General features: G+C 37.3%; 1 protein-coding gene across 5 annotated transcripts in view; it reads left to right on the top strand.

Moving 5' to 3' along the window:
* TMEM117 (transmembrane protein 117) overlaps positions 1–14,925 on the top strand; it is a 499,951-nt gene that overhangs the window by 411,879 nt on the left and 73,147 nt on the right. For all 5 annotated transcript variants that reach the window (XM_035002830.1, XM_035002829.1, XM_035002833.1 and 2 more), the window contains one exon: positions 7,476–7,635. In XM_035002830.1, the coding sequence (XP_034858721.1) occupies positions 7,476–7,635 (160 nt within the window). The remainder of the gene's footprint in view (positions 1–7,475; positions 7,636–14,925) is intronic.

Genomic DNA, 14,925 nt, shown 5'->3' with positions numbered 1-14,925 from the left:
GCCTCTGAATATTTAATTTTACATTACCAGTTTACATATTTAGACCAATGAAGTAACATTAGAGTATGAACTCCTGTGTAATCAACTGTCCTCACAAAATGAGATCCAGGTATCTCTCAGAAAAAGTACAGGGGTGATATTAAAAATACTAACCTGTAGACTTCTGGAGAAGATGGTGGAGTAGAAGGATCCTAAGCTCACCTCATCCCATGGATACAACTAGATAACACCCACATCAGTGTAAATAACCCAGAAAATGACCTAAAGACTGGCAGAACAGACTCCACAGCTAAATGTAGAGAAGAGGCCACATCAAAGAGGGTAGGAAGGGTAGAGATGTGGTCTGGGGCCAAAGGGACCTGCATGACTTTCCCTAAGAGGGAGAGACATAGGGGGCATGGAGAGGGGAGAGAAGCAGACACTCACACCAAGCACCCTAGGCACCAGGGACCCAAATGGGGAAGACAAATTTCTGTAATATTTGGCTTTGAAAATCAGAGGGGCCTAACAATCAGTCAGACTTAAAATCTGGAACATTAAAAATCAGTAGGCTAGGCTCTGGGAGAGCCAGGAGGGCAGAGCCCCCACCTGTAAAGAGACAGCACAACAAATAGTCCTGCTGAGATACAGCATAGAAGCAGCAGTTTGAAAAAGGCCTGGGGTACACAGAAAGGATATTTATTTACTAATCTCAGAGCATGTTCTGGAGGGACAGGGATCTTTGGGAGATCCCTCTAAGAACAAAAGAACTGGTGGGCACCTTTTCTCTCCATGGCCCCACAGCCTAGATACAAGGACACCTTCAGGAACCAGCACCGAGCAACACTCTTCACCTAGCTTGCTAATAGTGCGTACCACCCATGCTCACATCTGTGGATCTGCCCCCTCCAACCCAGCTGGCCTAGCAGGAGTTTACCCTGGTGGCTGCAGGTCCTCTCGCTCGTGGATGAGAATGGACTTTGCTGGCACCACATGTCATGCCCCCTCCAATATGCCCTTGGTCACAGCCCATTCAAACTGGTGCCACAAGCCTGGCAATATGCAAACAGCCCCACCAAAGGCCACTCCAAAGTGACTCCTGCCCCAAGGAGAGGAGAAGATAACCACACACACACTGGTCTAACTGAAGGCACTACCACCAGCGAAAGTTTCTCAAGGGACAACACAGAGAAAGCACCCTGCAGTTCAGTGCTACTGCGTCTCTGGCAAATGCCTGGTCTGAGTCAACTTAAGCCCAAGGCAGCCCCAGACTGGCCAACTAACAACACAGGGACCAAACCCTGCCTACAATAGACAAAGGGAGCCATTGCAGATGAATGGGTTGAAGGCAAATGTGGCTCAGCCAAAACAGTAGGGCTCATGCAACACACACACAGAGGATACCCCTGAAGTGCCAGGTTCTGGTGAACAGGGGACATTGCACTGCAGGGCAGGACCTCTTCCTCATAAGGGCATTAAACTCAAAGCAGGAGATGTAGCTGACTTTGCTAACACATAGAAGCAGACACAGAATTAGACAATATGAGGAGACAGAGGAATATGTCTCAAATGAAAGAACAGGAAAGAATCACAGTAAAAAAAAGCTAAACAAAGTGGAGATAAATAATAATAAAGTAATGGTCAAAGATATTCGCTGGATTTGAGAAAAGAATGCAGAACCTCATTGAAATCCTCAACAAAGAGATAGAAAACATCAAAAAGGAACCAATCGCAGATGAAAGACTCAGTAACTGAAATTGAAAATACCCTACATGGAATAAATAGTGAACTAGAGGAAGCAAAAGAATGGATCAGTGACCTTGAGGATAGAGTAATGAAAAGCAATCAAGTTGAACAAGGAAAGACAAAAAATAATAATAAAAAATGAAAATAGACTTAGAGAACTTAACAACACCACCAAGCATAATAACATTTGCATTATAAGGAACCCAGACGAGAAAGAGAGAAAAGGAAGCAGAAAATTTATTTGAAGATATAATAGCTAAAAACTTCCCAAATTTGGGGACAGAAATAGATATCTAAATCCAGGAGGCACAGAGAGCCCTCAAAAGAATCAACCCAAGAAGGTCCAATACCAATAGTCATTAAAATGACAAAAAGTAGTGATAAAGAGAGAATTTTAAAAGCATCAGGAGAAAAGAAAATAGTTACATACAAAAGAAACCCCATAAGGCTATCAGCTGACTTTTCAGCAGAAACTTTGCAGAACAGATGGGAGTGGTGTGATACATTCAAAGTGTTGAAAGAGAAAAACCTGCAACCAAGAACAGTCTATCCAGCAAGGCTATCATTCAGAGTAGAAGGAGAAATAAAGAATTTCCCAGACAAACAAAAGGTAAAGGAATTCATGAGCACCAAATCTGACCTACAAGAAATATTAAAGGGAACTCTTTGAGTGAAAGGAAAGGCCATAATTTGGAGTAAGAAAAGTAGGAAGCACAAAAGCATTAAAATTAAGTATATCTATAAAAATCAGTCAAGGGACTCAAAAATAAAAGGATGTAAAGTATGACACCATATACCTAAACATGGAGGGGAGAGGAGTAAAGAATGACTTCAAATTTAAGTGACCTTCAACTTAATATAGGCTGCTATATGCATAAGATGTTGTATATAAACCTAATGGTAACCACAAATTTTAAAAAACAATAGTAATAGACACGCAAAAAATGAAGAGAAAGGAATCTAAGTATATCACTAAAAAGAGCCAGCAAACTGTGAGAGAAGAAAACAAGAGAAGAAAGGAACAGAGGAGAAGTACAAAAAAACCCCATAAAACAAGTAATAAAATGGCAATAAGTACATACCCATCAATAGTTACTTTGAATGTAAATAGCCTAAATGTTCTAAACAAAAGACATAGGTAATGGAATGGATAAAAAAGCAAAAACTATCCATAAGCTGCCTACAAAAGACACTTCAGACCTAAAGGCACATGCAGATTGAAAATGAGGAGAAGAAAAGGATTTATCATGCAAATAAAAGTAAAACTTTCGGGCGCCTGGGTGGCTCAGTTGGTTAAGCGACTGCCTTCGGCTCAGGTCATGATCCTGGAGTCCCGCATCGGGCTCCCTGCTCGGCAGGGAGTCTGCTTCTCCCTCTGACCCTCCCCCCTCTCATGTGCTCTCTCTCAAATAAATAAATAAAATCTTTAAAAAAAAAAAAAGAAAGAAAGTAAAACTTTCACTATTTGCAGATGACATGATACTATATGTAGAAAACCCTAATAACTCCACCAAAACACTACCAGAACAGATAAATGAATTCAGTAAGCTCACAGGATACAAAATCAATATACAGAATTTTTTTCCATTTTTTATACTAACAGTGAAGAGGCAAAAAGGAAATTAAGAAAATCTTATTTACAATTGCACCAAAAAAATAAAATACCTAGGAATAAACTTAACCAAGGAAGTCAAAGACCTATACTCTGAAAACTATAAAACACTGAAAAAAGAAATTGAAGAGAACACAAGAAATAGAAAGATAGTCCATGCTCATGGATTGTAAAAACAAATATTGTTAAAATGGCCACACTACCCAAGGCAATCTACAGATTTAATGCAATCCCTATCAAAATAGTAACAGAATTTTTCACAGAACTAGAACAAAGAATCCTAAAATTAGTATGGAACTACAAAAGACCCCAAATAGCCAAAACAAGCTTGTAGAAGAACAAAATGGAGGTATCACAATCCCAGATATCAAGATACACTACAACACTATAGTAATCAAAATAGTATGGTACTGGCACAAAAATGACACATAAATCAATGGAACAGAATGGAAAGCCCAGAAATAAACACAAGATTATGTGGTCAATTAATTTTGGACAAAGGAGGCAAGAATATGCAATGGGAAAAAGACAGTCTCTTCAACAAATGCTGTTGGGAAAACTGGACAGCTACATGCAAAAGAATGAAACTGGACCACTTTCTTACACTATATACAAAAATAAACTCAAAATGGATTAAAGACCTACATGTGAGACCTGAAACCATAAAAATTCCAGAAGAGCGCACAGGCAGTAACTTCTCTGACATTGACTATAGCAACATTTTTCTAGATATGTCTCCTGAGGCAAGGAAAACAAAAGCAAAAATATACTATTGGGACTACATCAAAATAAAAAGCTTCTGCACAACAAAGGAAACAATCAACAAAACTAAAAGACAACCTATTGAATGGGAGAAGATATTTGCAAATGACATATCTGATAACGGGTTAGTATCCAGAACATATAAAGAACTGATACAATTCAACACCAAAAAACCCCAAATAATCTAATTAAAAAATGGGCAGAAGAAATGAATAGACATTTCTCCAAAGAAGACATCCAGATGGCCAACAGACACATGGAGAGATGCTCAACATCACTCATCATCAGGGAAATACAAATCAAAACCACAGTGGGATATCACCTCATTCCTGTCAGAATGGCTAAAATCAAAACTCAAGAAACAACAAATGTTGGTGAGGATATGGAGACAAAGGAACCCTGGTTCACTGTTGGTGGGAATGAAAACTGATACAGTGAACATGGAAAACAGGATGGACCTTCCTCAAAAAATTAAAAATAGAATTACCATACGATCCAGTAATTACATTACTGGGTATTTACCCTGAGAATACAAAAACACTAATTCCAAAAGATACGTGCATCTCTATGTTTATTGTAGCATTATTTATAATAGCCAAATTGAGGAAGCAACCTAAGTGTCCACTGATTGATGAATGGATAAAGCAGAGGTGATGCGCGCGCGCACACACACACACACACACACACACACACACTGGAACATAGTCATAAAAAATGAAACCTTGCCATTAGAAATAGCATGTATGGATATAGAAAGTATAATGCTAAATGAAATAAGTCAGTCAGAATAAGAAAAATACCATATGATTTCACTCATGTGGAATTTTAAAAACAAAACAAATAAATAAAATAAAAAAGAGACAAACCAAAAAATAGACCATAAACTATAGAGAACAAACTGATAGTTAACAGAGGGGAGATGGGTGGGGGATGGATGAAATAGGTGAAGGGGATTAAGAGGACATTTATCATGATGAGCACTGCATAATGTATAGAATTGTTGAATCATTATAATGTACACCTGAAACTAATATAACCCTGTATAGTAGCTGTACTGGAATTAAAAAAAAAAAAAAAAAGGCAGATCCAACTAGAATGCCTTTTTGGCACTTATTCCTGTCATAATGCCTGGCCCTTGGATGAAATTCTGGTGATAGAGAAGGCATCTCATCCTGATAAGGGTGAAAGTCATATTAAAGATAGAGGAGAAGGAAGATAAAAGGAGCATTGTTCTGACTGATAACTATTGGGCCAATATGATATCCAAGGATATCTTATTTCATGAAATATATAAACTTTGTACTTGCTTAAGAGAAAAAACCAAAAAATACAAACAAATTGACTTAACCTGGAGAGAGATTCGTTTAAAATCCCATTATTCTTATGCCTGACCATATAATATTTGCTATTTCTTTCTACTGAATTATAATAGTTATTTAAGATTTCTCCCATGCTTAATTAACCCATTTAAATTTCTGGAAATGATCAAAGGTATTCTAAATGGTAATAGAGACAATCTGTAATTTATATTTTGGAGATCATGAGTGAAATTCTTTTGATAGTTTGCATAAGTTAATTTTATTAGAAATTTTTATTTTTCTTTCTTTTTTTTTTAAGATTTTTTTATTTATTTGCGAGAAAGAGAATGAGAGACAGAGAGCATGAGAGGGAGGAGGGTCAGAGGGAGAAGCAGACTCCCTGCCGAGCAGGGAGCCCGATGCGGGACTCGATCCCGGGACTCCAGAATCATGACCTGAGCCGAAGGCAGTCGCTTAACCAACTAAGCCACCCAGGCGCCCAGAAATTTTTATTTTTCAAAAAAATTTTAAATATATCTTTACTATTTATGGGGGTGGGAAATCTAAGGGGAGGGTTCATTATATTCATTCTATCAAAGTATAACTTGTTACAAATAAGAAGTTGTGAAAAGCAAACCCAGTGTATAGGTTTAGAAATCTGTGCTTTGTTCAACTGAAAAGAGGTGGTCTAGGATGGTCCATATTATTCTTTTTTTGTATCAATTATTATCAGACATCAGAGGGCAAAAACAGTTTGTTAATTGCCAAAACGGGTATGTGTTCTTCTAAGGTATTATTTCACCTCCATATATTTTTTTCCATTTTTCTTTTCTTTTCTCTTTTTTGTTCTTTATTTCCCTTTTTCTTCCTTTTCTTTCTTTCGATTAAGATTATTTTCAAAATAATTACTCTTTTTTATTTTCCTTTTTACAATTCAAAGGAGATCAGGTGCATTCAGGGTGGTATAGCTGTAGACTCCTTTTTACAATTCAAAATGATATCCAGATACCAATATAGCTCTGAAAGCAGAGGCTTAATTACATTATAGACAATTCTCTGGCAGATTAAATTTTTGCCACCCACATTTCAGATTTACTTTGAATGTCAATATTAAAGACTAATTTAAGGGTTGCTGGGTGGCTCAGTTGGTTAAGCATCTGTCTTCGGCTCAGGTTGGCTCAGGTCATCATCCCAGGGTTCTGGGATCCAGCCCCACGTCAGGCTCTCTGCTCAGCAGGGAGCCTGTTTCTCCCTCTCCCTCTGCCTGCTGTTCCCCCTGCTTGTGCTCTCTCTATCAAATAAATAAATAAAATCTTTAAAAAAATAAAAAAGAAAGACTAAGGACTCTTGATTTTTATAAAAAGCTTAATTGTTACAACTTCTACAAACATTCATTGAATTCCATCTGATACAATTATGTAAGATTTTATGGGGGTTATAAAGATAAGAGATAAGGTTAGGCCCCTAGTGTCTTACAACAAGGAATGGGTAATCAAATATGGTGTGGCCTAGACAGGTCACTAGGCCACAAGCCATCTATGACACAAGTCCTATGAGGAGAAATGGCTACACAGTTGGTGTGTAGAGGTGGTTCTTCCATGGAGCTCCTCAGGCTATGAGGATGATGATGGGATTGGTCTAACTATCCCTCTCTTTTATAGGACAATAATAGAATCCAAAGACTTGTTCATCACTCACCATCTGCCTTATGCTCTTACAAATATGCATGTCTACTACCCTCAGTAAATGATGCACATGTAATGAGAGCTACACACCAGTGTTCTCTTTGGGACACGTATTGCACTAGCCAAGGCCATTTGTAATATTTTTGTTGTTAATTATTTGTTCTATAATCATTATCTTAATGTTCTTAAGGGGAAATCTTGGGATGGATGCTATTATACCTTTTTAAAATTGCTTTTGGAAGAAAGCACTTCATTTACTTCTTTGTTCGTCTTCATTTTGGTGAATATGCCTTGGCAAAGGGTAGGCATTGAAGACAGCACAGGTAACAGGCAGTCTTCACTGTCTATATTATTACATCTAATGTTCTTTAATGAATATCTTGTTCCTTGCAGGACAGTTCTCTTTACTCTGACTTCCGTGGTTGTACTTGTCATTACAACTGACTGGATCAGCTGGGACAAGCTGAATCGGGGTTTTTTGCCCAGTGATGAAGTTTCCAGAGCATTCCTGGCTTCTTTTATCTTGGTCTTTGACCTCCTTATTGTAATGCAGGTAAGTGTTTTTGTATCTCCCTTCTGTCACTAAAGCCGCTCTATGCTTTGTTACCAGTATAACAAACAGTGTATGGACAGTGAAAAGCTCCATAAAGCAAGAGAAGTGCGTAGTTTACAGTTACTATTGATGGGGTCTTCTCTGATCACAGTTTCAGCAGTTTTACTGGGAGGATATGCCAACTGGGCTTTTATAAAAGGAGCACCAAAAATTCATTGTATGAACATTGCAAGGTGGGTGCTGAGAAAGCGTACAGAATGGTGGTGTTTTCTGCCAAGGCTTCAAAACAAGGCAAAACAACAACAAAAAGCCCTGTTATTTAGTAAATGAAAAGCTGCAGAGATGAGGATGATATAAAGCCAGCAAAGCAGGGATAAGCAATTGCCAAAGCAACCGAGGGTTTTATGGCAAGTTGAAATGGAATGATGTAAAACGCTTTTTCTGGTTATGGAAATTATCACTTTCTTTCAGGACTCACTAAAGATCATTCCATTTTCATGTAAAGATATTTCTGCCCTGCTCAGCAACAGACTGTTTGCACAATAGCATTCCACTAACCAGCGCTACTTGTGTAATCTGCTGTGAATGCTTTGGGGTCCTAGGGCCCCAAAATGGAGGAATGTTCCTTTGTATGAGGCTGAAAGAAACATTAACTATTTCTTGGCACTTTATCTTGCTCATTAAATGTACATTCATCGGCTAGACATTTTCTTATTGGTTTTAGAAGGCAGTTTGGGGTTTTCCCCTTTGAGGCATTATAAGTTACCAGAACAAAGGCCACAGTTGCTGAAGGGAAGGTAAACACCATTGTGTTCCAAATTTATGTGAGATTTCACAAGATAGCAGATTGGTTTTCTCATTTCTAGAGGAAAGAAAGGCCTTTATAGGTGATAGATACTCTGTAGTATCTTAAAGGAGAATAACAGTTTGGTTTTTGTTTTGCTTTGTTTTGATTTAGTTTTTTGCTATATAATATAGCCCAGGCATTAGGTTCAAGATGGTTCCTAGAGTATATTGCTATTTCAGTGGATAACAATTTAAAATATGTTATCATTTTAAAAAATTATATAAAATTGAATGTTTGTGTCATCTAAAAATTGATGTATTTCTTTTTTATTTTCTGTGGGCTAGTTTAGCATAGTGGAGAAAGTAAGAAAGCATGGTGGGTTCCATATCTGTCTCTTACTTGATATAAGACCTCTTCTGGATATTCATAAAATCAAATTTGTAACACTAATGCAATAATGCATGATGCATTACTTGTTTAGAGGCTGTTTTTATTTTTTTTCATCTAATACTCCTAAATGATATACTTCCTTATGTAAAATATCTGCTTTGGCCAAATGGCCTACTGTACCTCTTTGAACCCATTGTAGAGTCAAAGGTTTTTTAGTAGCCAAGTAGACCATCGTCTTTTGGATTTTTTTTTTTTAATTTGTATATGTGAGAGCATAAATTTCCTGATTTTGTGCTACTATCCATCACCTTCTACCCTCTTTTACATCATTTTAATTGTTCCAATAAGGTCACTAAAAAATCAGGGACCCGGAGGGGGAAAATGTAGCATTACAATTTACGGTATTATGGACTCACTCAAAAAGTACTTAGTAAAGAGGGCTAGAAGAAAGGAAGGATAGTTGGGATTTATATAGGCAGAGTCAGCAGGATTGGGAAGGGGAAGGCATTCTAGATGAAGGAAGTGGCATGAACATGTGGAGTTAGCAAAGTGTTCAAGTGTTCAGAGAGTAGCCAGAGCACCAAGTGACTGAAAACGGAGAGTTCGTGCTGAGGAATATTATCAGTTTGGACCATTTTGGCTGCAAGTAACAATAACCCTGCCAAGCTAGCTTAATCAAAGGAGGGAATGTATTACTGCAATATAAGGATGTCCTACAGAATTAAAGAGGAGGGATGCAGTTATATTTTAGGGACACATGAAAGCACAGACTAAAGTACACCAGGGAACCCAGACCTAGCTTTTATTCTCCATCTCTCATCTTTTTTTTTTTTTAACTTCTGTTTCCTTTTCTTCTCTTACTGTAAAGCAGCATTTTTAGCTTCCCAGTTCACATGGAAGAAAATGGACACAGCCAACACCTCAGAGAGAGACCACTCTCTAGTTGTCAGGCCTAATTCTAGATTCCTGAGGGAAGGGATTGCAAGGACTGGATTGCACCCATCAGTGAAGTGACTGGGGGTGAGTCCACAGGAAAGCAAGGAGATGTTAGTCCTCAAAAGCCAAATTAATTGATGTCTAATAGGAGGAAGAGTCCAAAAGAGGCTTGAGAAGTAGGGCCCTTAGCTCTTTTTCTCTCTCCCCCAATACTGAGTCAGTCAGCTAGGCCAGTGGATTTCTCTTTTGCTATGTCTCTTGTAGCCTACTCCTTCCTTCTCATTTCTCTACTTCTATTCAGTTCTGACTCTCTATACTATTGCAAAATAATCTCCTGTGGAACCTTCTGCTCCCAATGTCCCCTTGTCCCATACACTGTATGCGGCTCAGCCCCATAAACTTCCAATCTGAAATGCCATGTTGTACGTGCCTCTTCTCAGCCAAAGTGACTCCTCATTGTCCAAGAATAAAGTCCAGACTCCAAGAGTGTGTGCTTAATGCCTCCATGATCTGGCCCTGGCTGTGTTTTTCTCACCTGTCTCCTATGCTCTAGCTTTACCCCAAACCAAAGGGCTTGTTGTTTAGCTCTTGACTGCAGCACACTTATTCCAGGATGTCTGTAAGCTTATTTTTCTCCCCAGATGTGTCTCCTCCCGCTCTGCTCATCTAGACCCTACCACTGAGCACCATTCCAATTCCCCCTCATAAAAACCATGTAATCACTTCCTCCATGGAACTCCTGCAGCACTTTTTACTGGACTACAAATCACCGTTTCACTTTTTCCCTGCTCTATGGAGCAGGAACCATAGCTTATAACTATATATCCCTGGAGTCTCCCTAACACAGAGTCTTACATGGGCAGCAATATGCCCAGAGTAATAACTGCTTGATGAGGATAAAGAAGTGACATTTGAGCACTGAGTCTCAAGCAAACTCCTGCCCCTCTTTGGTAGCATCATGTTGAAATTTTGGGAACTAGTGCATGTGAGTCTAAGGAAGAGAGTGAATTTTTGGAAATAGAGCCTTGGAAGGCATATATATTCAAGACATTTAAAAATATATAATACAAATGTCCTAACAAGTCCAAAACCAACTAAACTGTGATCTAGTTCATTCCAGATTCACATATTTCAGACAAAAGGAAAATAGAAAAGTAACAAAATTAATGGAAATGGAGGAAATAGTTTTATTAAAAGATTTTCTCTCATTGGACTTATATAAGTGATTTAAAAGCAATTGAACCTAGACTTTTCTAATACTAGAAAAATTCAACTTACACTATCAAAAGATATTTTAATGTTTGGTAAAAAAAAGAAAAGAAACCTTTAGAAAATGGCACTACTTCTGTAAAGATTTCATCTTAACAAAATTAGGTCAATTCTGAAAACTTTTAGAGAAAGTATAATTACTTTTATGAATATTAAATAGGATTTTTTTCTACATTTATCATAGGAATCATTTGTGTATCACATTTTTCTGTAGTTTTAGTAAAGTCACTGGAACTAAAACATAAACAGATGCTAGTAAAATATAACATGTGAGTCATATAAATCACCCATTTCTACAGCACATGAGAGGTACATTGTAAAAACTCTTCTCTCTGAGGAAATCTTATCTCAAATTCTGTTTAATATTTGTAATTTTGCCATTTGATTTTTGTATTCCTTTAGTTCATTGCATAACTACTTAATTTGCAGTAATGTCCCATCCATTCATCTCTTGTTAGATTGAAGTAAAGATATATCTAAATTATGTAAGATTAAAAATATAAAGTATTATAGAGTAATTACAGAAAAAAAAGTGTCCTAGGAGTCCACCTGCTCCAAATAAAGAGAGAGAGAGAGAGAGATCAGTGTAGACAGAATAGTAGGACAAAACTTCAAAGAGATGAGAGTAGAAGAGCAAGCAGCTAGAATTTGAAAAGGCACAACAATAAACAAGACAATTTTCTCCAGCCGAGAGTAGTATCATAATAATCATAGCAAGAATTCAGTTTTGATCCATTAAGTTCAGAAAACATTTATGAATTCTATTTTTGATTTTTTGAGAAACCTCCATATTGTTTTCCAGAGTGGTTGTACCAGTTTGCATTCCCACCAACAGTGCATGAGAATTCCTTTTTCTCTACATTCTTGCCAACATTTTTTATTTCTTGTCTTACACCATTCTTTTTTTTTTTTTTTTAAGATTTTTATTTATTTATTTGAGAGAGAGAGAGAGCATGAGAAGGGGTAGGGTCAGAGGGAGAAGCAGACTCCCCGCTGAGCAGGGAGCCTGATGTGGGACTCGATCCCAGGACTCTAGGATCATGACCTGAGCTGATGGCAGTCGCCTACCCAACTGAGCCACCCAGTTGCCCCGTCTTAGACCATTCTGACAGGTGTAAGGTGATATCTTATTGTGGTTTTGATTTGCATTTCCCTGATGATTATTGAGATTAAAAATAGAAATACCATATGATCCAGTAATTCCACTATAGGTATTTACCCCAAGAAAATGAAAACACTAATTTGGAAAGATATATGTACCTCTATGTTTATTGCAGCATTATTTACAATATCCAAGATATGGAAGCACCCCAAGTGTCTATCCATAGATGAATAGATAAAGAAGGTGTGGTGTATATACGGACTATTACTCAGCCATGAAAACGGATGAGATCTTGCCATTTGCAACATCATGAATAGACCTAGAGGGTATTATGCTAAGTGAAATAAGTCAGACAGAGAAAGACAAATACCATATGATTTCATTTTATATGTGGAATCTAAGAAACAAAACAAAGAGAAACAAAACAAAAAGTAGAATTAGACCTATAAATACAGAGAACAAACTGATGGTTGTCAGCAAGGAGGAGGTGGGAGATGGGCAAAATGGGTGAAGGGGAGTGGGAGATGCGGCCTTCTAGTTATAGAATAAATAAGTAACAGGAATAAAAAGTACAGCATAGGTAAATATAGTCAATAATATTATAATAACATTGTATGATGACAGGTGGTAGCTACACTTGTGATGAGCACAGTATAATGTAGTTCAGTTATAAGATGAGTAAGTTCAGAGGATGTAATGTACAACATGGTGACTATAGTTAAAAATACTGTCTTGTATACTTGCAATTTGCTAAGAGAATAAATTTTAAGCATTCTCATAAAAAAGTAAGAGGTAATGGAAATGTTGATTAACTTGATTGTGAAACTAATTTCAGAATGTATATATGTAAAAACATCCTGTTGTACACTTTAAGTATATTACAATTTTGTCAGTCTCACCTCAATAAAGTTGGAAAAAATACTAAGTGATAAAGAATGTGACATAAAAAATAAAACAAAACAGTTACGATTTCATTCTAGTATACATCACAACAGGTGCTGGAGACACAGGACAGTGGGCAAGGAAACGAAAGATCAATGGTATAGTCCACAGGAGTTTGTAATCACAAAGGAATTCATAATTTAATAGAATAAATAGGAGTAGAAAAGTAAAGACATTTTAGGAAAACTGTCTTTAGAAGAATTTTTTATTCAGCTAAAAAGCAAATATTCCTACCTTTGCCACTTTTAAAATTCATCTCCCCTACCATCCTAAGATCTAGTTGCTGTTATGAAGGCTTTAAAATAAAGGAACTTTCTCTTCATAAGATAAAGAACATTCTATGCTTTTTTTTTTTTTTAAAGATTTTATTTATTTATTTGAGAGAGAGAGACTGAGAGAGAGAGCACATGAGAGGGGGGAGGGTCGGGAGGGTCAGAGGAAGAAGCAGACTCCTGCCGAGCAGGGAGCCCGATGCGGGACTCGATCCAGGGACTCCAGGATCATGACCTGAGCCGAAGGCAGTCGCTTAACCAACTGATCCACCCAGGCGCCCCATTCTGTGCTTTTTAACTAGATAGGAAGAAAGAGAATGAGAGAAGAAAGAGAGGAAGAGAAGGACTAGTTGGGGGATATTGGGAAGGGGAGATGGGGAGGAGGAGGAGGAGAGGTGTAGAGCCAGAAGGATGGGTATAGGTGGGGATGGCTTGAGGAGCCAGTAAAATTCTCCAGTGTGAATCAATGGGTGGAGAGGGGTGGGATTAATCAATGGTAATGACTATGGAGACTGATGAAGTGTTATATCTGTTGTTAAGTTTCCATGCATTCTTTGTCTCTCCTAAATGCTAAACTCTAGGGGATTAGTGTAGGGAATATTAAAAGCTGTTGAGTTTTACAACTGGATCAATGTAGTCTAGCATCAAGTGCCCAGGAGGCAGAGAATCTGCTGAATAAAGTGCCCAGGAGGCAGAGGAAGCTGTAAGAAGATAGGTTTCTGGGAATTTATAGGTAAGTTCAGAAAAGTATTGCCTTGAACCTCTGCTCTTTAGTATCCTCTCCTCCAGAAGGCCTCTCCTCATCACCTACTGTGTGTATCTTAGATTTATGGATATAAATAGATGCATAATATAAAATATATATGTAATATCAGCTTTATGTGCTTCAAGGAGATAAAAGGAGTTTTCTAGAAGAGAGGCTTTTAAAAAGAAGAAGGAAGATTCAAGAATTATATTTTGGTGAATCCTCACATTGTTGATACATCTTTTTAGCACTTCTCTTTCTTGTAATACTGCATACCTGCCTAGTACCTTCATACCTATGTACCTACATATTTGCTGTAACATGTGAGCTCCTCAAGGAGAGGAAGCATGTTTTTTCAATTTTTTCATTCCCACAGCTAACTCATGTTCAATGCATTACAGTTTTACCATAAATATTTGTTGAATGAAAGAATAAATAAGTGAATGATCACAACATTATTTCAGAAAAGCCAAATAACATGAGATTTTTCAAGAAGCAAAATGTTTACCAACAGCAGGAGAATGAGCCATCAATTATATTAGATTAGGTCATTTTCATTGAATTATGATTTTACTATAATTAAATATCCAAATAAAAATCTGAATGAATTGCTCAGTTAAGTGTTAAAAAGGACTCTTTGGTCTAGTTGAAAAGCACTTAGAGAAAAGTGATATTTCCTGAAAAGTAATTTCCTAATGCACTGAAAAAGTATCAAAATTGCATCCTACAAACATTTTGCTTTGTAATATCCAGAATGTTTTTTTTTTTTCATGCATGGGTCTCAGAAGTAGGTTGACTAGTTTAAAAAAAAGACATGATGACTTTGCTAGACTTCATTTTAAAACTC

This window comes from Mirounga leonina, unplaced genomic scaffold, assembly GCF_011800145.1.
Source record: "Mirounga leonina isolate KUSES-001 unplaced genomic scaffold, KU_Mleo_1.0 Mir_126, whole genome shotgun sequence".
In the NCBI taxonomy this organism is placed as follows: domain Eukaryota; kingdom Metazoa; phylum Chordata; class Mammalia; order Carnivora; family Phocidae; genus Mirounga; species Mirounga leonina.
Note: the sequence above shows the minus strand (reverse complement) of the source record. Positions and strands in the feature narration are given on the sequence as shown.